Source organism: Moschus berezovskii, chromosome 8 (genome assembly GCF_049115385.1).
Source record: "Moschus berezovskii isolate FMDL1 chromosome 8, NW_MosBer_1.0, whole genome shotgun sequence".
Taxonomy (NCBI): domain Eukaryota; kingdom Metazoa; phylum Chordata; class Mammalia; order Artiodactyla; family Moschidae; genus Moschus; species Moschus berezovskii.
The window spans coordinates 53,745,549-53,770,322 of record NC_142467.1 but is presented as its reverse complement, the minus strand read 5'-3'; the positions used below and the strand labels follow the sequence as shown (position 1 = coordinate 53,770,322).

At 42.1% G+C, this 24,774-nt stretch overlaps 1 protein-coding gene across 3 annotated transcripts in view; it reads right to left on the bottom strand.

Annotated features, from left to right (window-relative positions):
- PPP2R2B (protein phosphatase 2 regulatory subunit Bbeta) overlaps window positions 1-24,774 on the bottom strand; it is a 324,170-nt gene that overhangs the window by 102,660 nt on the left and 196,736 nt on the right. For all 3 annotated transcript variants that reach the window (XM_055430540.2, XM_055430542.2, XM_088838580.1), the window contains one exon: window positions 18,669-18,781. In XM_055430540.2, coding sequence (XP_055286515.1) covers window positions 18,669-18,781 — 113 coding nt within the window. The remainder of the gene's footprint in view (window positions 1-18,668; window positions 18,782-24,774) is intronic.

Sequence of the window (24,774 nt, the reverse complement as noted above, 5' to 3'; positions counted from 1 at the left end):
TCAACTCTTAACAACATTTCCGTCAGCTCATGATGCCACTATCCCCAAGGCCACACACCTGAGACATGGCTGCAGCTTCTTCCCTACAAAGAGTTACTACTAAGGCATGTAACACTCCTTAGCTCACTGACAACCTGAAAGCTCACTGGTCCTTAGAAAACAGGTGTGGCAGGGTGGGAACACACTTAACTTCAATTTATCCAGAGAGATTCAAATTGATGATTTATTTTCCATTATCTCCTAATCCTTGCGTACAGAGTTTCATTAAGAATCTTTAATGGGAATTTCCTTTTGGCCAGAGACGTGTCATTCACTAAAGTCTTAAACATTAGGGTTGCTATGTCTTAGTCAAATCGACTCTGGCTGTAGGATCAAGTTAGAAGTCTCTTCCCTCTCACCTAGCTCAGAACTTCTATCCAGAAGCAGCAGCTGGGGTCTACCAGTTGTCTCTCTGTTCTGAGAATTCCTGATCCCAACCCTGGAGCTAGTTACCTATTATGGAATGGTCAGTATGAAAAGCTGGATACTATGGTAGTATTTTTTTTTTTTTCTGATAACATGCCTTATGATGCAAGTACTTGATTGATAAATAAAATTGACACTTTGAGAGCTTAACTACAAAGCCCAAAGTCACAAAAACACATAGGTGAGATTTGAATCCAGAGCTGATCTTCTGAAGTCTGTTAATCCCTACATAAGACTCTCCCAGAATGGTTCCCACTGTGGGTTTCCCTCCCCTTCCAGAACAGAAATAAGTCGGCCTTACATTTCTCCTAGCAATGAGGACATTTTGCTCACAGCTTCTGAACAAACAGGTGATGATTTTGTTTTATTTTAAAGTACGCATGTGACTTGTTTCTTCAGCCCCCATGTCTTGACTCATATTTTGGGTTTGTTAATGTAAAATATACTGCGTTTCTCTCCCAGGTCCTGGGGAATTTTAACTGGTTGCAAACCCATTTCAGGCTATGTTGTAATTCTAAAGACATGCTTTTCTTTAAACTATAGGAAGGGTGGAAAAGAAGACAGGCTCCTCCATCATTGGTAGCAGGAATATCTAGGTTGAACAAACATCTGGTCCCCTTTGCATGCAAGTGCCACTGACCGGAGTCCCTTTCCAAAGCTCTGGGAATTGGACTTAACTCTGTCTATCCTGAAGAATGAATGAAGTGGTTCCCCAGAGTTCTGTTCACTCTGACTAGAGTAGTCCAGATGAAACACAAGAGTGTTTCTTGAGGTCTATGGCTAAGTTAGTAGTCTGAATTTACTCCCTGCTGGGGCTTCTCCAACTGGAATCTTGCAGGCTCTCATGCTTTGCTAGCTACTTGGTATTTTATGGATGTGAAATGCAGTGAAGATTTGGGCACTGACCAAATTAGTTTCAACATGAAAATCTTTACTGAACATCTTCTGATTTCCTATCCTTCATTCAATCTTTTCTCAGTTTTATGGTTTTTTTGTCCCTAGAAATACCCCAATATCCTGGATGATGGGAAAGCAGGTTAGCCACTGTTGGCCCTTGGCTCTGAGATTTCTGTGTAGTGAATGAGAGAAAGAAAAACGGCAACAATAGCAATGATGACTCTGGCGATCACACAATAGGAAAATCTAGGATCATGCAGAGAGCAAGTGCAGTACTGAACACACTCCCCTTTGGAGCCCGTGGGAGCCTTGGTGGCTGCATTGCTAGATTAGTGATAGAAGCCATTCAGAAATGCCAGAGAAACAACCTGTCCCTTCTTGGAGCCAGTGGGTATTTATCTCTGTGGTCCCTCTGGGCCTGGGGCCCTGTTCTCTCTGCATGGACAGCAGAGCGAATCCTGCTTTGGAGCCAAGCGAGAGCTCTTTGATGTGGTTCTGCACTGCTACCCAACCTCAGTCCCTGCCTTCTTTCTCTCTGGCCCAATTCTTGCATGGAAAATTGAGGTAATGATTTATATGTTGTAAGTAGTTCTGACAGGTGCACTCGATCTTGGCTTCCTCCAGCCCCAGGACTATTTGGAAGCTTATCTCTTCCTTTGTGTAATAGGGAGCTGTCAGGTTCTATGACCCGCCAAACAATTCAGTCATTCAGGGGAGGGTTCACCTAAGAGAGAGGACGCTCTGACACTTGAGGAGCTCCATGGAGGTCATGCCCTGACACTGAACAAAACAGTGACAGCCAAGGGCTAGAGGGCAACGGGACGACATGGGCAGAATCCCACTGACTTCTGGAATTTAAACTCGTCATATCCACCAGGAACCTTCTAGGCTGTACTGGCAACTTTTGTACTTTGGTGTACATCCTGAGTTGGGTGCTGAATATTTAGGCATTTGAGCACAGAAGAGATATTTCAAAAAATGACTGGAGCCGAGAATAAAGGGTTTGCATTGCTTTGGGGAGAAACAGCATATAGCAAAGTCTATGATGGTCTGGCCACAATCTGGCTGCCTGGTCACCTGCATCGTGCAGGGACCACATATCTCCTGTGTTCAGCCTTCCAGCCACTCTGGCCTTCATCCCATCCCCTGTTCTCTGGTGCAACCTCCCCCCTCAAAGCCTTTGCCCATGGCATTCCAGCCTCTGCCGGGAAGACTCCTCCCACTTCTCTCCTTACCTACCTCCTGCTTTGGCTCTGTTGTTAGTTGCTCAGGAAATTATTTTCTGTGCTCATGAATGGATCAATTCTGCCATCCTCTGCTCTCCCATGCACCTGCCACCTCTCCTCTGCAGCCTCCCACCCAGGGTCAGTTTTATGTTAAGGGCATCCGGTTCATGCCCTTCCCACCAAAAGAGACCGAGGGGGCATGAGGTCATGGGTAGGGACTTGCCATTCATATTCATTGCCGTAATGCCAAGGTCTATGACACTCAACAAATACCTGTGGACTTAGTGAAAAAATGAATAAGCAAGAGACTGAGGTGGCGCCCATGTTCTTAACTGATTTCACAATCCAGGAGGGAAAGGCCCATCTCATCAGCCATCTGCAAGTTCACATGCAGAGATGACTTTACTACGGAAATGAATCTGATAACTGAGTGTGACTTCATTCTGTCACTTCTGCCTCAGCATCTAAGCTGACAACTCCTGCTCTCTTGTCTGCACTGATAGATATTTATGTTATCCCCCCTCAGGATGCTTTTCTCAGATGCTCTTTGCATTTGGAAAACAAAGAATTTTTTTTTTTTTAATTCAGCTTTCAGATGTTTCTAAACATCTGCATGCTTGGAATGGAAACAGCAGGATAACTGGACGAAGTTTTCACCTCGTGTCTGGATGTTTTGGCATTAAACCATGTCCTTATTTTAGTCGAAGTTGCATAATTCTCAACTCCTGAAAATAATCAGAGGAAATGGGATCACAGGGCAGAAGAGAAAATGGTGAGAAAGGGTTCAGGCAGTGTTTAAATACACCACAGGACAGACTGTGACGTCAGGCATGAGGACATAAGATTGATGCTGTTACTATTTTCAAACAGAAGCTTATAGCCAGCTAATTCCTCACTGGATTATAAGACCCGTGGGACGACAGGGACAACACATGACCATGTATATGGAGCCTTTTTTAAACAAACGCATATTTAGATGATAGATCATACAGAAGGAGACACTTGTGAACACTGGTGGTTTTTAGATTGGCTGAAGAGTCATTTCTCTTTCTAGAAGTCCTGATGATAGGATAAAGTCCACATTGACTGAGACCATTAAGAACCATTGCTACTGGGAGGCCAGATAACATGATGGTTCAGAGTGGAGGGTCTGCAGTCAGATAGTCAGGGATGAACTCTGGTTCTGTCACTTGACCTTGCACAAGTCACTTCCTCTATAAAGAGTACAGTTTCCTCACCTGTGAAATGGCCATAATAGTTTTCAGCTGATAGGATTAAGGGGCAGATTAAGTGAGGAAGTATGCAGAGTGACTGGAACTGTGTTAGGCACTAGAAAGGGCTTAGTTAATGAACTTGTTGCAGAACAGAAAGAGACTCACAGACTTAGAAAATGAACTTACGTGTGCCGGGGGGAAGGGATAGTTGGGCAGTTTGGAAAGGTCATATACACTCAGTGTTACGTGCCAGCCTAGATGGAAGCGGGGTTTGGGGGGAGAATGGATACATGTAAACATATGGCTGAGTCACTTTGCTGTTCACCTGAAACTACCACCACAATATAGGTAATCGGTTATGTTGTTGTCCAGTAGCCCAGTCGTGTCCCATTGTTTGTGACCCTATGGACTACAGCATGCCCGTCCTCCCTGTCCCTCAGCATCTTCCGGAGTTTGCCCAAGTTCATGTTCGTTGCATCGGTGGTGCCATCCAGCCATCTCATCCTCTGATGCCCTCGACTATACCCCAATACCAAATAAAAAGTTTCAAGTTTGAAAAAAAATATTGTTAATGAACTTGTATGTCAAGAGGGAGACTCTGTTAAGGCTCTTTCTCCACCATGGGATTCTGAGACTGGATGGTAGGAAATTGAGAGTGGAAACGCTGCCAAGCTGATCACTGTTCCCTGACCCAATTCTTTTAGCCAGCATCTCCCAAAGTGAGGTCTATCTCTGTATTACTCAAAACAACAGATCCCTGAACTGGTTGCTAATAGTCTATGACAAGATAAGGAGCTCAAGCCAGAGTCAGTGCCCTGCTTCATCCATTGAGAAAGTCTTGCTATGGAAAATAAAAGTGTCAGCTGAACTACACAGTGGATTAATGACACAAATGATTCACATGTGGGTACAAGCTCTTTATCCTGTTGTGGACCGGCACTGGGCCAAGGACCACATTTTGAGTAGACTGTTAAAAAGCACAGTAATCCCATGAATTGAGAAAAGGGTTTTTCATGGTCAAATAGGTTTGGTGGTAAATAATGCACACATGATCTCTTTCTTAGACTTTGATATATTCAAATATTAAAGGTCTTGAGAAACTGCAAAGTAAATACATTTGTTTAAATGTATTTAAGCTGGGATTTCCCAGATGTTCTTCAGCAATAAACATTTGTGAGCATGTATGCTTGTATGTTTGCTTTTTCCACTGCTTTTAACATTATGTCTGGTAAAGAACATGAAATCAACTGATCATCTGTGAAAAATTACAAGAGTGTGATCTACTCTCCTCCACTCAAATACACACAAGTCTAACATCTTTTTGGTTGAAATTCCTTCCCTTCTGGCTCAATCATTCTAAGAAAACCAGAGAATTAAATATTTTTTCCATTGATAACAATCTCCTTTAACATAAAGCCACACTTATAAAATATTTTCTCCAACCAGTTTCTTACTTTTATGCACCAAAGAAAAGAAAATACCTTCCTCTATACTCTCATCTCTAGAAAAAGACTTAAAAGCTTTTTCTGTGGTCAGGACAGGCATTTAAAATCAGTGCATCAGTTGAAGTCTGGTTTGCAATGTCCTAAGATCAAAGTGTTTGCATTTTCTACTGAATTTGATTCCAAATCCATTTGTGTTAATAATTTTCTAGAACACTCTTATATGTAATGACCAGAGGCCCTAAAATTCTTCTTGTGATTGCAAATGAGTTCTTTGTATAACTTGGGAGCAAAAGGAACCTAGGCTCATATTTTGATCTCTATTTAAATAAGTCTAATTGAAAAATACTACACATTAGTTCTAGGCTGTTAACATTCGAAGGTTTCCTGAACAATGAGCTCCTTCATACTTGTGCTGCATGCACACCTATACTCACACACATACACACATGTGTTGTTTCAGGGGCTGGACCTCACACCTGTCACTTCAGCCAACAGTGAGCTCACATTGAAGAGCCAGGACCTGGTCTGGGGACAAGGTCTTTCCCATGACACTCATAATTCAGATAATTCCATTTGAAAGATGCAGAAAATGTAGATACTTGTCATCCTCAAATCATCCAACTATGTCTTGGATTTTCCATTGACTTTAAAAGCATACAGAGAGCTCTTTAAAGGAAAAGATGAAGAAAATTATTCTAATGACTTCTTTTTTGAGAAAAATCCATCTGGGTCAGTGTGAATTAGGTTTGACATAATGATAAGATCCTGGCTTGCAAAGCCTGGAAAAGATTGGCAGCCTGCCCTGTCCTGGCCGTGTCTCCAAAATTCAGACCTTCCCTGGTGGCACTGAGCCACCAGGGACCACAGAAACTGGTCAGAGACCACACTGCACCAGAGACCACAGAAACATTGAGATTTCCTTCTCTAATATGATCCTTTTCTTCTTCCAATACTAGTGGACTTTTCAGCTTCCCACTGTCATGGAGTGTATCTGTGGGGACTGTCATTTACTATTAATAGTTCCTATCACATTCGAGAAGCCACAGATGCCTTCCAAAGGGGTTGGGAGCAAGGGACAAAGAAAAGTTGATCTTAAGCCAGGTATAGGATTCTGCTTATATTTACGTTTATCTTGGATCTAATTACTATGTGGTAAATGAAGTGACAAAGGTCACTTTGAGATGAAAGAAAATATTTTATTGCCAGTGAAAATACTCTGAATACTAAGGCAGTTTCGGAGGCTCAGTGCAAACACACGTTCAGAATAAAGCAGAACGGATGGCTGGATTTGCTCTTATCGAAACATAATGCTGCTTTGAATTTTTTCAAAATATTCATCAGACTTTCTGGAGACTCCTGGTGTTCAAATGAAAGACAAGATGGGCAAGGAAAGGAGAAAGGCAATGACATATACTGAGCATCCAGTGATGGTAAGGCATCCTGTCAGTACCATTAGCACGTTACTCTACTTTAGAGCATGACCTCTGTGAGGAGAATGCAAGATGAGCTCTATTTCACAGACGTTGGCTGAGATGTGGTCAGATCTTGAGCCCTTTCTTGGAAGTTCTGTAACGTGGTGTTAAAGATCACAGACTCTGGAGTCATACTGAACCTGGTTGAAAAATGTGACTCTGCCCCTTAGTAGCTGTAGCCCATGGGCAAGTAGCTTCAGCTTTCTGAATCAAATGTCCATGTCTGTAAAATGGGGATGAAAACAGTATTTAGCCCATAGGATTGCTATCGGGCTGCAATGAGATGGGGCTTGCCTGTGCCTAGCAGGAGGTTGAAATGAGCCTGACTTGTAGAAGGAACTCACACTAAATCACTCATTGCTTGTAAATGCAACCAATCACACTGGATAACAATGTTGCCCTCAGATTATTCTGTATAGAACCTTGAGGTAGGAAGAGGGAAGCAGGCAAAGAAAGAACTTACAAAATCAAACAAGAGAACTTTGGAGTTCTCCTCAGCAGTCATTATGCCAGTGGTCCTCAAGCCTAGCAGATATTCAGAACTGCCTGGAATACAGCCGAGAACTATGGGTAAATCTCTTGGCCCTGTGCTTGGAGATTCTGAATTGGCCAGCTGGGGATGATTTAAGACATTCTTAGACTCTGATGATCATCCAGATTGGATGAACCATGGTCTAAACCCATGCATCCTTTCTGTTCCAAATCCCCCCTCCCCCCAACAAAACAGAAACCTCACCTGTGCCCAAGGTTCCAGCAACTTCTACCATCTACTTCACCACTGTTTTTTTTTCTAGCCTCTGTTTACTCATATTTTGGTTTATATCAACTATTTAGATGAATATATCAGGCGTTATATTTTGCACAAGAGGCAGAATAGTAGAATGGATTTTAGAATCATAGAGACACAAATTCAAGTCCAAGTACTATTACTTACTAGTGTCTGACCTTAGGCAGGATATTTAACCAATCTGGCTTTGGGTCCCACATCTCTGAAATGAGGTTTATTTTAGTACCTACATGCATGTATGCATGCTCAGTTGTATCCAACTCTTTTGCGACCCCATGGACTGTAGCCCTCCAGGCTCCTCTGTCCATGGGATTTTTCTGGCAAGAATACCGGAGTAGGTTGCCATTTCCTTCTCCAGGGTACCTTCCTGACCCAGGGATTGAATCTGTGTCTCCTGCATTGCAGGCAGATGTGAGCCACCTGGGAAGCCCATTTTAGTACTTACATTATGGGTTTATCTCGAAGATTAAAGTAGCCAAAGGAGCATCTCTGGAAGAGAGCAAATGCTAACAATGCCTGCTGCTCTTATTGTTATTTCAATGGAAGTAGTTCCTTTATCTCACTGAATATTAGCCAAAGAACAGGACAGGGACATCTACAACCATCACCCCCAAAAGGCAGAACGTGTCAAAATACCAAGGCTTGGTGGGGAGGGTAGTGCCTGAGATTCCTGTGGAGTGCTTTCTGATCCCATAACTGAAACCCCATGATACAGACCGACAGAATCAGATAATGATGGCAATCAATAATGATAACAGAAATGATTATTTATTTTCATAAACACAGAGTATGTGCATCCCGCTGAGTTACACACATCACATGCCAGCATCCACTTGCAGAGTAGTCAATCAATGGGGGATCGCAATATCCCCCCACGGAGACAGGAGGGGGGATGAACAGAGGTTGAGAAATTACCCACCCCAGAGTGACACATTCACAAAGTTAATCTAATCCAGGGGCCGTCCGGGTGCCATTGTGAGCCTGTGAATATGGAACAGCCTTGATTGATTGTGCACTGCAGAAGCTGAACACTTCATTGTTACTTGCAACAAATATAAGGAAAGGAAGGCTCAAACTGTAAAAGGGTTGGCTGTGAAGCCCCCAGAGCAGCAACAAACCACAAAGTGAAGTCTAGAAAAATTAAAAATGGGTAGGGGCAGACCGTATCTGTGTCCTAAGAGGCCTCTGCTGTCAAAGTGTAAGCCCAAAATGAAAACCTAAGGCGCTGATGGCGATCCTGCCTCAACCAATAATTTGCCCCACCATGGGCCTGGGATTACCCATTCTCCCAGAGTGAGAGTCACCACAGTTATCACAGGGGCAGCAAGAGAGCACAGAGGTTAGGTCGAGACAGAATGCATCTGATCCTCAGTTCTGCCTCCCAGAGCCTCCCAGTTCTTCCTCTTTTCTTGTGAAGATAATCACATCCAGGTTATCAGAAACAGAGAACTAACAGCGTATGTCCTGCTTGACTCCCAAGATGCTTGGAGCATTAAATGATTACCGTTTTCCCCCACCCGCTTCCGCCGCCCAGCATGAAAGAGGCATCGTGCAAACTCTTTCCTAGTCTTACCCCTCTCTCTTTCTGTTCTTCCTCTGAACGACCATGGTGATCTTCTGTGCTTTTCTCTGGATGCTTACCTGATTTGGTGTTTCTCAAAGTCTGACCCAGGGATCACCTGTATCAGAATCCCCTGGGGGCGGTTTCTAGGAGGGAGCTGGTCAGTAACGACATCGGGTATGACTCAGACCTTTGTAACCAGAATTCCTAGTGATGAGGCCAGTAACTGTGTTCTAAAATGTATGTATATACAGTGACTGAGGGGCACTGTGCTTGGAAATCCACTGCTTGAATTGATTTCAGGTCGTAGCCATTTGTAACACTGCCCTCCTTGGCCCTGGATGACAGAGTGTGTTTCACTCATCTTTGTAAGACCCACTTTATAGTATGTACTTCAGCCAGTGTCTGGTGCATAGTAGGCACTCAATAAATAGGATCACAAAATGAAAAGTTCTACGTGTTGATGTTATTATTCTCACTGTCGTCTAGATCAAGGGCTATGCAATAAGTAATTCTGTATGATGGTGATTGCGCAGGAGCTATGGGATCAGACAGACCTGAGCTCTATTCTGGGCTTTGCCACTTATCATCTATGAGGCCGATACTTATCTCCTGCTTACACATCTATAAAATGGGCATGATGCATAAGCCATAGGACTGTGATGACGAACAAACTGTAAAATATACATAAAACTCCTCAATGCAGAGTCTATCACTAGGAAGGGCTGAATCAATGCAGCTACTTTTATTAGTAAACTAAAACCAGTGGTTTATTTAATCATTTCTCTAAAAAGCAGACCAGGCAGTTTAACTAGTTGCTTTACCAAAATGATCACTTTTGGGAAAAAAGTGTGTTTAGCCAACCTGTCGAATCCCATGACCTATTAGCAATAATCCTGAAGATTCAGAATTCAGAGCTGGTGAATGCCAATGCCTATTTGCCATGACGCCTTAGACTATGATTAGGAGGGTGTCTAAATTGCTACCAATGGGATGTACAAACATCAAGGTCACTTCAGGTGGAAAATGTTAGTCCAGGAAAGTCACACAAATGTGTGTGTCCTTTCTTTAGCAAGTGGTATAGGGAAAGCTGAACAGCTGCATGTAAATCAATAAAGTTAGAACACACCCTCATGCCATACACAAAAATAAACTCAAAATGGCTTAAAGACATGACACCATAAAACTACTAGAAGAGATCACAGGCAAAGACATTCTTTGGCATCTTTGGCTTAAATCATACCAATATTTTCTGAGGTCAGTCTCTCAAGGCAACAAAAACAAAAATAAACAAATGGGACCAAATTAAGCTAATATATACAAGGTTTTACATAGCAAAGGAAACCATAAACAAAACAAAAAGACAAACTTACAGAAAGGGACAAAATATTTGCAAATGATGGAACTGACCAGGGCTTAATTTCCAAAATATACAAACAGCTCATACAGCTCAACAACAAAAAACCAAACAACCAAATCCAAAAATGGGCAGAAGACTGAAATAGACATTTCTCTCAAGAAGAAATATGGATGGCCAATAGGCACATAAAAAGATGCTCAATGTCTCTAATTATTAGAGAAATGAAAATCACAACTAAAATGAGGTACTATCCCACATAGGTCAGAATGGCCATCATCAAAAAATCTATAAATAATAAATGCTGAAGAGGGGGTGGAGAAAAGAGAAACCTCTTACACTGTTTGTGGGAATGTAAATTGATATAACACTATGGAAAACAGTATGGAGGTCCAGTAAAAAACTAAAAATAGAACTTCCATATGACCTAGCAAGCCCATGCCTGGGCATATACCTGGAGAAAACCATAATTCAAAAGACACATGATCCCAGTGTTCATTGATGCACTATTTATAATAGCCAGGGCATGGAAGCAACCTAAATATCCACCAACAGAGGACTGAATAAAGAAGATTTATATGTATATGTATATCCACAATGCAGAGAAGGAAATGGCAACCCACTCTAGTATTCTTGTATGGAGAATCCCAGGGACAGAGGAGCCTGGTGGGCTGCCGTCTATAGGGTCACACAGAGTTAGACATGACTGAAGCAATTTAGCAGCAGCACATACACAATGGAATATAACATATACGCACAATGGTACACACACACACACATATACAATGGAATATTACTCAGCCATAAAAAGGAATAAATTGTGTCATTTGCAGAGCCGTGACAGGACCTAGAGAATGTTATATAGAGTGAAGTAAGTCAGAAAGAGAAAAATAAATATTGTGTATTAAACACATATATTGGAATCTAGAAAAGATAGTACAGATAAACCTATTTGCAAAAGAAATAGAGACACAGACACAGAGAACAAACATATGGACATTTGGTGGGGAAAGGAGAGAGATAAATTAGAAGATTGGGATCGACATACATACACTGCTATATACAAAATAAATAACTAATGAGAACCTACTATTTAGCACAGGGGGAAAAAAGAAGGTACAATCTGTAGGACAAATACTAAGTTAACCTTAAAAATGCATTTCAATATACAGAAAGTGCAGACAAATATAGTTTGACTCCACTTATATAAAATATGGATGGAATGGAATATTAGTCATAAAAAAGAACAAAATAATGCCATTTGCAGCAACATGGATGTATCTAGAGACTATGTGAAGTAAATCAGAAGACAAATACCACATAATATCACTTACATATAGAATCTAAAATATGACACATATGAACCTATCTATGAAAAAGAAATGACGTAGAGAACAGATTGGTGGCTGCCAAGGGTGGAGGTTTGGGGGATGGGTGCAGTGGGAAGTGGGTTAGCAGATGTAAGCTTTTATATATGGAATGGATAAACAGCAAGGTCCTACTGTATGGCACAGAGAACTATACTCAATATCCTATGATAAACCATAATGGGAAAGAATACAGAAAAAAGAACATATATATAACTGAATCACTTTGTTGTTCAGCAGTAATTAACACAACATTGTAAATCAGCTATATTCACTAAAAAAATTAAAGAATGTGTGCATCCTGAACTGAGCAGAAGGCATGTGTATAAAAACATGATACAATTTAACCTTTAAAATATAGCGCATCTATGCTCAGCTTTCAGCAAAAAAGCCTTTGCAGCCATCACCCTTGCCCTCCACTTCCCCCAAAATGTAGCTCATACATTAAGAAAGCTTTGTCAAAGAATTTCAAGAGCCCTAAATAATGAAATCCCCCTGCTCCGAAACCATGAATTAGTATTTTCTTAGGATGCAGCTGTAGGAAATCATAATGAAAAGCATCAGATTGGGGTCAGATGGACTAGGTTCAAATCCCAGACCCACCACTTTCTATCCTTAAGATTCTGAGCAAACATTTACTGAGTACCTAGTATGTGCCTGGAGCAGGCAATGGCACCCCACTCCAGTACTCTTGCCTGGCAAATCCCATGGACAGAGGAGCCTGGTGGGCTGCAGTCCATGGGGTCACTGAGAGTCGGACACGACTGAGCGACTTCACTTTCACTTTTCACTTGCATGCATTGGAGAAGGAAATGGCAACCCACTCCAGTGTTCTTGCCTGGAGAATCCCGGGGACGGGGGAGCCTGGTGGGCTGCCGTCTCTGGGGTCGCACAGAGTCGGACACGACTGAAGTGACTTAGCAGCAGCAGCATGTGCCTGAGCTACAGAAGAGAAGATGCATGTTTCCTGCTTTCATGGAGCCTACGTTTTAGGGAAGTGGGAGGGGAGGCCAACAGTGGACAAATGATACATATGGCCAGGAAAAAAGCTAAGACTAAAGGGGCAGTGGTTTTGGTGGGAATGTAAATTGGTACAGCCACCTATGGAAGACAGAATGGAGGTTCCTTACAAAACTAAAAATAGAAATGCTATATGATTCTGAAATTCCAGTCTTGGGCATATATCCATACAAAACTGTAATTCAAAAAGATATATGCACTGCAGACTCCTTTTAAAAAAACTTATTCTATTAAGGCACTTGTTTATTTTTATTGATGCACAGCTAATTTACAATGCGTTGGTTTCTGCTGCGCAGCAAGGTGACTCAGTTATACATACATATACATTTTTTTTGTATTCTTTTCCATTATGGTTTTTCAGAGGATACTGAGTACAGCTCCCTGTGCTATACAGTAGGACCTTGTTGTTTTACCCCTTACTTTTTGAAATAGTATTCCCACACCCATGGATCTTCTGCCTGCCTCCTAGGGCTCAACACTGAAACCTTCTCATAGGCTACAGGAACTTCAGTGCTACTGTGCTTATCCAAATTCTACCCAGCCTCCAGAAGTTAACATAATATTATAATATTCATAATAAGAGAGGATTATAAGAAGAAACAAAGAAAAAAGGGGCAGGGTAAGGATACCGAGAGTGAATGGGAAGATGTGAGTGTGCTGTTTTCCCTACAGAATTCTAGGACAGTTTCTCTGAGAAGGTGGCACTTGAGCAGAGAAATGAAGGAGTGAGGCTTTGGTTGATCCGGAAAGGATAACAGAACCTACAGAGAGAGTCACTGTTAGGACAAGATGATACAAGGATATACGATCCAGCATCTGGCCTGCAGCAAGCACTCAATAAACGTGGTTGCTATTATTATTATTAGCTATAAGGAATATCCATTTGAAAGCCTGAGTTCATTACATCCCCTTCATTTTGCAGGAGGCTGGTTATGGCAAGTCACAGGTTGGGAGCCCACACCTTCCAGACTCAATATTAGTATCATAACTGGTTCAAAAGCACATTTCCACCTGGCCTGAGTTTCCTCAGCAGCCGAGCCTAATGAGGGAAATAATAACTCCAGGTTCATTCTGCATGGACACACGTGCTAAGTGTGATTTCTCACCACCCAGCTCCCCTCCTGGGCTAATTAAATTACTTCAACTGTGAGTTTCTGTTGCCAAGAAAGGGCCTCCTAGCTGTGGGCTTTGGGAAGTTGAAAAGAAGGGCATGGAGACTTGCTCAGTAGAACTATGTAAGACCTCTAGGTGAGGTCAGAGGTCTGGAAATGTGTGCACATGTGCGGATGAGAGAGGAAAAAGGGAGAGACACACACACAATAACAGCACTGATTATGAAGAAAACCATTTACAGGCCCAACGTCCGTGTCCAAGTTGAAGAGTCACAGGTCCTGACCTTAGGTCCCAGTTTGGAGGTACCCAGGTTACAGACACTGGGTAAGTCATTTTCCCTCTCTGAGGCAGCATCAGGTTGAAGGGCTCAGGGCCCTGTAGATCAGGGTTTGATGCTTCACCTTGCCTGGTCTTGGACACCTTACTGAAACTCTGTGAAGCTTATAGGTTCAACGGAATTCAACGGTGAACGGTCCCTCATGAAGCAGCCAATGCAGATACAGTGTGCAACATGGCATACAGTCAATGCACAGTAGATACGAGCTCCCAGCATCTCTGCCTGCCAAATACCAGTCCCGCCTTCCTCACTGACTGGTCTGAAGATGAATCAGGGAGTTAGGTAAGTAAACAATTTGTGATAAAAATGGTATTTTACAGCTTATGAGGTGTTATTATTAAACTCTCATCATGATTATTACTTTGAATGTTATAATACTTAGTAGGAGATACAGGGTTCATAGAAGTACTTCTCATAGTCTCTGTGGGTAATGAGTGAGTGGATTTGAAAGGTTATCTTGCATGAAAAAGGAAAAAAAATAACCACACTCATACTTTGAAAAGCTGAGCCTCCCAGCACTGAAACATAGCAGGTTCATTACTCAGTGAGGATTAATTAGCTGTCGGGTATTATTAAATATTCTCACTCTCAAAATCCACGTAGAACTGGAAACTATGAACGTGAATGAGAGGTAATCACAGGACAGGGAAGGGGAAAAAAGCCACAGTTGCTGGCAATGCAAATTTCAAGAGCAGAGCATGTTAGTAAATTATGGTCTGATTAATATCACATCAGCTTATTCTCTGTTTGGAGTCACTGTTCTGAAACGATGGTTTTCAGGGTTGCCTGGTGTTTCTTCTTCTACCACTGGAATCAGAGAGAAAGAAGGCTGGCCTTTTCAGTGTTTGCACTGAAAGAACTCCGGAGTGTGGATGTTTACACTGAAATGAGGATACTTGAAAGCCTAGGAAGGTAGGCGAGAGTTTTATAATATGATAACGAATGCATTTCATGAGTTGGTATATTAACTGTTGAAATGATCAAAAAATAACAGAGGCTCATGAGAAACTAGAGCCTGGAAGAGCCTTAGAGATGCTAAAAGTCCAGGGATAACAGATCCCTTTGTCTCAATCACCAGGGGCTCATGATAAAAATACTGATCCTTCTGGACCCCTCAACTTGCTGCAGAGGATCACTGGGACTGAGTCCTGGGAATCCCCATTTATAACTGGCTCCATTTATAACGGTTGCAGGACCACTGCCGCTGTGCAGTCCTCTGTTCAGTAGCTTAGAAACTAAGTGTGGAGAGAAGAAATGTGATTCATTGGCCCAGGGTAGTTCACTGGCCAACAGATAGTTAATAAGACACAAGAACCAGAACTGGGGTTTTCTAAGTCCCAGCCACCTGTCAGGGTCTCCTTCCATGTTTGATATGTATACGTCCACTTTATAACATCCCTGTGTCATTCTGGGGACAATCTCTGTGCTAGTGAAATTTACAGAGTCATTCTCCCCTCTTTATCACGCGAATGGCATTCTCCTAGAGGCTAAACAGATGTACGAAATCTCACTGGATGCATGGACAACTGGAATTCATAGTGGAGCCTGGAGGTGGCACCTGAGAAATTCCATCCACAAAGCGAACAAGGTCAAGGTAACATCTGGGCAGAAGTTCACGTTATAAACTCCCCAGTGGCCCCCTGATCCATTACCCCCATAGGATTGCAAAGTCCTGAGGGGTGAAATATTGCCTTACTCTTTCTGTATCACCAACACTGTGCTTGCCACTTAGTAGACACCAGTCAATACCTTAAGCAGTGAAGACAATAGTATAAAAATGATATGAAAAGGAAAATAGGAATTTTCTCAAACATGTAGACGACCTACTATCACTAGGGGGTAATCAGTTAAGTTCAGTTCAGTCGCTCAGTTGTGTCCAACTCCTCGCGACCCCATGAACCGCAGTACACCAGGCCTCCCTGTCCATCACCAACCCTTGGAGTCCACCCAAACCCATGTCCACTGTGTCGGTGATGCCATCCAACCATCTCATCCTCTGTCGTTCCCTTCTCCTCCTGCCCTCAGTCTTTCCCAGCATCAGGGTCTTTTCAAATGAATCAGCTTTCCGCATCAGGTGGCCAAAGTATTGTAGTTTTCAGCTCAACATCAGTCCCTCCAATGAACACCCAGGACTGATCTCCTTTAGGATGGAATGGTTGGATCTCCTTGCAGTCCAAGGGACTCTCAAGAGTCTTCTCCAACACCACAGTTCAAAAGCATCAATTCTGCACTTAGCTTTCTTCATAGTTCAACTCTCACATCCATACATGACCACTGGAAAAACCATAGCCTTGAGTAGACGGACCTTTATTGGCAAAGTAATTTCTCTGCTTTTTAATATGCTGCCTAGGTTGGTCATAACCTTCCTTCCAAGGAGCAAGCATCTTTTAATTTCATGGCTGCAATCACCATCTACAGTGATTTTGGAGCCCATGAAAATGCTGGTGATGAGAGTAATACTAAACCATCAATACTGAATCCTTACAACAATCCCAGGAAGTAGTGACCATCCTTCATCCCTGTTGTGCAGATAAGATATGGCAGGCACGAGGCGCTTAAGTGATGTGTCCACAGCCCCAGCCAGAGAGGAATGGAGTCAGAATTCGATCCCAAGACAGACCGACTCAACATTCATACTTTTCACTACTCTGCTTTGGGGTCTCCAAAACCTCTGAGCAGTTAGAGCACTGACCCAGTCTGATACGGTGGATGTCCACGGCCATTCTCCATGCTGAAGGCACAGGCAGACAGGAGGAAATAGCCACCAATGTTTGTTGGCCCAGAAGAAGCTCAGCAGAAGAGCAGGTATCAATTACTACTGCATACACATGCAACAGCCCAGGTTCATAGCCAGCAGATTGTGCTCAAAAAGCATCTGCTGAATAACAGATGAGCAAGTGAATGAAGGAAGAAACTGACAAGCCAGATAATCATGGAACTCCGTGATCATTCAGTTCCCACGTCTGCCTCTAAACGTAGGGAAACAACCTCTTTTTCTCACAAGTACTTCTGTGCCTGGGCTTCCTACGTGGCTCATTGGTAAAGAATCTGTCTGCCAATGCAGGAGACATGGCTTTGACCCTTGGGTCATGAAGATCCCCTGGAGAAGGGAATGGCAACCCACTCCAGTATTCTTCTCTGGAAAATGCCATGGACAGAGGAGCCTAGCAGTTTACATGGAGTTGCAAGATGAGCTGGCCATGAATTAGCTACTAAACAACAACAACAACTTCTGCATCTCTTTTCCTAGGTTTTGGTCTTTAGTACAGCTGCTGGCATCTGAAAGCACATATTTTACCCAATTCAGGATGTTGCCTGGAGCCAGGGCTGGTCTCAAAACCTGCCTGCTTTACCATTCGCATTGAGCACTCCAAAACTAAAGTCATCACCCAGTCCTAAATCATTTTATTCTTTATCTAAAGGGCCATCCTTTAAAAGTCAGCTTGTAGAAATCCGTTTCTAACACCATTTCCCTGCCAGACCTATCCTGGTCTCCCAGAACCAAGCATAATTTCTCCCTCCTTTGATCAAACTGCGCTCTGCCTCTCACTGCATTCATCTCACTCTGCGTAGTGTTATAAACATTTGCACATCCCACACATCCTCTTTCTTACCAGACTGTGCATGTCTGAATGCCAGGGAGGAAGCTCCCGAGACTGAGTAGAGATCGTTTCTAGAGTACCAGCCATGGAGTAAGGGCTTTCCATCCAAACTGCATTTTAGCCTTAGAAGCCCACACACAGTAAGGTACTAGGTTCACTGTTTTACAGACACAGAAACTAAAAAGAACTTGCATGACTGAAGTTCAAAAAGAGAATGTGACAGGAAATGCTACTAATACTCTGCAATGGACTATATGAGCAAAGAATCTAAAAAAAGAATGGATATATGTATAACAGATTCACTTTGCTGTACCCTTGAAGCTAACACAACATTGTAAATCAATTATACTCCAATAAAAATTAAACAAAAAATGAAAAAGGAATGAGACTATGTAAGTGGCAGAATTCAAATCCAGGCCTGTGTCTGTTCGATTTAAAAGTTTGTGTTCTGCATCACAAGATTCCAACTTCCCATATGAATAGTCCCATCCTTGTTCCTTGAAGATTCTCAAGATGCTTTTGATGATGCAAACAGACTGAGGCTAGGAACACAGTAATGTATAGTGGTCCTGTGGGCAAGTCCTTGGTGACAAAAGGAAATGCGTGGATTTATAGTCATCACAGTTTGGTGCCTTCTTGCTCCTTCATATGCCACCAGAGACTCAGGGAGCCTGGGTTTCTGCCTGATCTCCCTCCCTCACACCCGAGAGTTGTAACCTTCAATAGCAGCCAGTGTGTGGCCAAACTTCCCCGACCCTTCCCCTGACCCTGGTTGCCAAGGAAACTGAAAGACAGTTGTGCTCACCCGCAAGGTGGTGATGGTGGCAGGATCTCGCAGCCGGCCCTCCTCATCTTTCAGATTGTAGCCTTCTGGCCTCTTATCACGCTCGCTGACTTTCCACAGCTTCACAGTTTTATCTGTGGAGGAAACCACAATGACAGTGAGAGTGAGCTCGTAAAGAAGTCTATTTTTTGTTTTTTTTTTTTTGCAGGATTGGGGTGGGGGTGGGGCAGGGAAAAGCAGAGGTCAATGGACGGGACTGCTATGGAAGCTGGCTCATGTCAAGGACTACGGTGTGCACATCTCAAGGTCTTTGAGGGTAGAGTTCACGCTTCCAAAGAAAACCATTTATTGTGCTGAGAGAAATGGTTTCCCTGACAATGGACTGTTAAAGCTATAGCTCGCACATTAATTGGGTTCGTTCAATAAAAATATGCCCTGAACCTTGAATAAGAGTAGCCACAACATGTATAGAATTAACAATATAACCATGTTCGCACTTACCATGGAGAATTTATTCAGTGTTCACAGTAACCCTGAGACATAGGTCCAATGACTGCATTCCCCCCTCACTAACACTGTCCCTAGCATGACCCAAAAGGCCCTCCATGACCTGCACCCCTCGGTCCTCATGCTTTATGGTCTCACTGTCCACCCCACTCCCTGCCACTGCTCATATTTCTGCCACCTGGCTTCCTTACAGCTCTTGTATGGGCTAACCCTACTCCTGCCTCTTGCACTAGCTTTTGCACTAGCTGTCCTTCTGCCAGGAAAGCCCTTTACCCTCTTTTCACAAGATTTGTTCCTGCACTTTGCTCTCTCTGTTTTTGTCCCAACTTCAGAAGAGCCTTTCCTAATTAACCTACAGAAAGATGTTTCCCTCACCATTCTCCATCCCCTCTTCCTGCTTTATTTTTCTTCAGAGTACATTTTACTACCTAGCGACTTAGTTATCCTGCCTTCCTCACTAGAACATAAAATCATCGAAGACAGGGGTTCAGTCTGTCATGTTCCTAACGACACCTTCAAGCACCTATGACGGTTGTTGTTGTTCAGTTGTGTCTGACTCTGCAACCCCATAGACTGTAGCACCCCAGGCTTCCCTGTCCTTCACTATCTCCCGGAGTTTACTCAAACTCATGTCCATTAAGTTGGTGATGCCATCCAACCTTCTTGGATGTTCAGTAAATATGGGGTGGATGAATGAATGCATCTCATTTATACAGTGCATCTTGCTAGCAGTACTCAGGGAAGTAACATGAGAAGGAGATTCATCCAAATGCTTTCCCCTTGCAGTCTCTCTTCTGAGTCCCCTGCTGGAAATGACTTTTCTCACCTTTATACTGTCGCAGGACTTTATACCACTTCCTGACCCCTGTCATCCTCTATAGCAAATAAAATAGAGGTGAGGACTCAAATGCTCATGGGAGGTAGTCAGTGCCCCAGGGGAATGAGTGAAAGGGCTGGGGTCTCAGGGGAGCTGGAGGTGGCATGCCCCATTTGCAGGCCGTCCATTCTGTGTTTTTGGTTTTTTTTTAAGTAGAGTTGACTTACAATGTTGTGTTAGTTTCAGGTGTCCAGCACAGTAATTTAGTCATATATATATATATATATATATATATTCTTTTTACAGATTCTCTTCCCTCATAGGTTATTACAAAATGTTGAGTATAGTTTCCTGTGCTGTACAGTAGGTCCTTGTTTGTTACCCATTTAATATATAGTAGTGTGCATATGTTAATCCATTTTTTAAGGAAACATATTGGGGTCAAATAGATCATGCTTGTGACTGCATGCCTTTGTAGGCCTTTATTATCAGATCCTGCATTCACTATCTATTCTCATTTTTCTTCTGGATGGCAGGGACTCCGTTGCCTCCTCTGGGTCTTGCTCTGTGCTTGCACAGGGTGGTTTTGAAAGCAGACAACCTTGGACCACATTCCTGCTCCAACTCCAGCTGCCATGTGGCCCGGGACTGGGATCCCCATGCAGTAGGTGCCTAACTGGTCTTGGAGTGACACACAAATGAGAGTAGCAGATAGGGCAGGAAAAGGGGTACAGAACAGCCAGTTCAATTTGAATTGCAGAAACAGGAGTAATTTTTTAATATAAGTATGTCCCTAATATTCCAATCTTACAGACAGAGATACTTGACTTCTCTATGCCTCAGTTTCTTTATTTGTAAATTGGGGAAAGCAAATGTCTTTCTCATGGGACTCTTTGAGGATTAAATGGAAGACTGCATGTAGAGAGTTTAACCCAGTGTTGGGTTTCTAATAATGTTTCACAGATGGCGGCTGTTGTTGGCATGAGGAAACTGGGCAACTATTCCACAATAATAAGATGTTGCTCTGACAGCATGAGCTGCATCCCATGATGACATCAGCACATCCTATTTCCTCTCTGCAAGGCTGTCGGTGGGGAAAGCCACCCCTTTGCCCTGCCTGTGTTATGATTCCCTAGTTTCTGTGCTCCTCACCTCCCTCCTCCATCTTTGCTCTGCAAGTGCCCTGTCCTCAACAGTCTGAAGAGCACCAACCACATGGTGAAGTGGGCTTCCTGCCATAATCTGGCTATTCTGACAGAGAAGGGCCCCCATTTCCTAACATGTGGGCATCACACAGGCTGGCTGTGTCTGCTGGCACTCCTGTCAAGTCTGCTAAGGGTAAGATCTGTACTTTCAGCCCGGCTTGTACTAGGACAGAAGGCAAAGAAGCCTCTCCTAGATGCTGGGTTGAATTTAGAACTTTCCATCAATGCTCTTCTGGTCCTCCCCTTCCTGAATACAGACTGTATAATGACCTGCTTTTTCAGGTGGGAAAATGAAACTTGGGCCATATTTATATAGTCACTTGATTAACTACTAATCAGAGATCAGAGGAGATTAGCTACTAGAGCTTCAGTTCAGTTCAATCGCTCAGTCGTGTCTGACTCTTTGCAACCCCATGAATCACAGCACGCCAGACCTCCCTGTCCATCACCAATTCCCAGAGTTCACTCAAACTCATGTCCATCAAGTTGATGATGCCATCCAGCCATCTCATTCTCTGTCGTCCCCTTCTCCTCCTGCCCCCAATCCCTCCCAGCATCAGACTCTTTGCCAGTGAGTCAACTCATCGCATGAGGTGGCCAAAGTACTGGAGTTTCAGCTTTGGCATCAGTCCTACCAATGAACACCCAGGACTGATCTCCTTTAGAATGGACTGGTTGGATCTCCTTGCAGTCCAAGGGACTCTCAAGAGTCTTCTCCAGCACCACAGTTCAAAAGCATCAATTCTTCGGCGATCAGTTTTCTTCACAGTCCAACTCTCACATCCATACATGACCACGGGAAAAACCATAGCCTTGACTAGATGGACCTTTGTTGGCAAAGTAATGTCTCTGCTTTTTAATATATTATCTAGGTTGGCCATAACTTTCCTTCCAAGGAGTAAGCGTCTTTTAATTTCATGACTGCAATCAGCATCCGCGATGATTTTGGAGCCCCCCAAAAATAAAGTCTGACACTGTTTCCATTGTTTCCCCATCTATTTCCCATGAAGTGATGGGACCAGATGCCATGATCTTTGTTTTCTGAATGTTGAGCTTCAAGCCAACCTTTTCACTCTCCTCTTTCTTAGAAGAACCCAAATCAGTGAATCTTAGTACCAATTATTTTCTATTGCTTGGCTTTGGAATGTATTCCATCCTAATGGCAAGACAATTTTCATATTTTTCTTATTATGAATGATAAATTACTATACCAAGAAAGAAAGAAATTAGAGGTAAAACATAAAGAATAAAAATTATTAAAATCCCTCCAGTCCAGGACCACCATTATTAACCATTATTATTAACAGTTTCAGTTCAGTTCAGTTCAGTCACTCAGTCGTGTCCGACTCTCCGTGACCCCATGAATCACAGCACGCCAGGCCTCCCTGTCCATCACCAACTCCCGGAGTTCACTCAAACTCATGTCCACAGAGTCGGTGATGCCATCCCGCCATCTCATTCTCCGTCGTCCCCTTCTCCTCCCGCCCCCAACCTTTCCCAGCATCAGAGTTGGAGAAGACTCTTGAGAGTCCCTTATACTGCAAGGAGATCCAACCAGTCCATTCTAGAGGAGATCAATCCTGGATTAACAGTTTACAGTATAGTTAATAATATAGTTACAGTTTGCAGTATTTTTTCTATGCATTTTTTGAAGAGGGGTACAAACCTATAATAATATCACATATAGATTTATATTTCTCATTTTATTGTAAAACTGGTACATATAATTGTGGAAAGTAAAAATGAATACAAAAGTAAAAAAATAAAATAAAACTTTCTCACTTTCACTAGACAAAAACAACTATTATAAAAATTTTGTGTATATCCTTATATTATATTGGATGCAGAATTACATAACTGCTTTTAATAAATGTAACATACTATACATAGCTTATACTATGCTTTCCCCCCAGTCATTTATCTATTTATACCAACATCTATCTCCATATAATGTATAACTCAGAATTAGTTAAAGGTCTAGGAATGGGAGACATTAATAAACTATAGAGAAGTCACACAATGGAATACTATGCAGTCACTGAAAATGTTACAGAATTTTAGGAGAAAAATTTCACAATTACAAAGATATTCCTGTTACTGTTATATTATTAAATTAAAAATCTGGTTGCAAAGTTATAGAATATGTCTCATTTTTGGTAGGAAACAGATCTATCCGTGCCACTTTGCTATTCCTTTTAAAAAGCCATTAATAGTGGTTCTCTCTGGATAGGAATACTTTCCTTATCTTCACTCAGCTTCTCTGAATTTTCTATATTTTTTGCAAAGAACAATTACTACTTTCATAGCATGGAAAACAAATTAAGTATACCTTTTCATCTGATCATAGGTATTATGATAGAAGTAAACATCTCAGTAATATGTCTTCAGCTGGTGAATAATTTTGAGGTCTAGCTTCACAACTGAATGTTGGTTTTATTTTTCATTAAAAACTGTAAAGCTGGGACTATATTCTAGCAGAAGATTAAAAACTGTACCCAGCTATAATGAGATAAGCACAATTTTTTTTTAAAGATAATTGATGGTGAATTCAATTCAATTCCCCATGGTTAGGATGCCTGGAGTCATTCTTGACTTTATTATCACAATTTTTCTTGACTCAGTATCTTGAAGCTTTGTGGATAAAAAACTCTGCGAAACATGTGGCTGATACCATGAGTAATGGCTTTTTCTTCCTTTCAGCTGGCTCTCTGAGTAGTTTATCATTACTTGTGGCACCTTTAAACACAATCTTATCATCTATCTTCATTTTCTTTTTTGTACAGTAATTCCAATTGTCTTCCATTAATTTTTGCATGTTAACCTATTTGGCTTAAGGGGAATTCTCTACCTCAATATTAGTATAAAAAAGAAAATCACATATGAGCATGGGGATTTGTCTTCTAAGAATCATTTTGAGATGCTGGTGGCATATGAAATAGCATCCCAAATGGGAAGATAATATCCTTGTTAATCAAAAAACTATTTAAAAACTCAATTAACAGAACATTATGCTATATAATTAATCTTCATTGCATTTCACTGGTTTCTTCCCCATCCCCCCACAAAGTAGTTAATATGTCTTTTACGTCTTTAACTTTTATTATAATAATCAATAGGCTAAATTTCATAATACAAAGCTAGCCTAGAGAAGATAATCAGATACTTTTTCTCTGCCTGAAGTAATTAAGTAAAAATCATCAGAAGTTTCTTCCATTCTAAATTGTGTTGAGTCTGTTGAGCCTTTGAGTAAAACTTACACAAAACTAAAAGAGAAGAACTTGAAACAAATTCACTTTTGGGATGTCAAGATCAGAAGATCTCTTGGAGAAGGGAATAACAACCCACTCCAGTACTTCTGTGTGGAGAATCCCACGGACAGAGGAGCCTGGTGGACTACAGTCCATGGGGTCCCAAAGAGTTGATCACAACTGAACAACTAACACAAAAATATAAACAAAACAATAAATACAGTTATGAGAAAGAATTAAATTACTTGGAATCTGGAGGAACAGATGAGTGGAGATCTGGTCATGTTGAGATAAGCTATGCTTGAATAACCCTACATCAACTATTTCAGAACCATTACTTTTTTAGATTT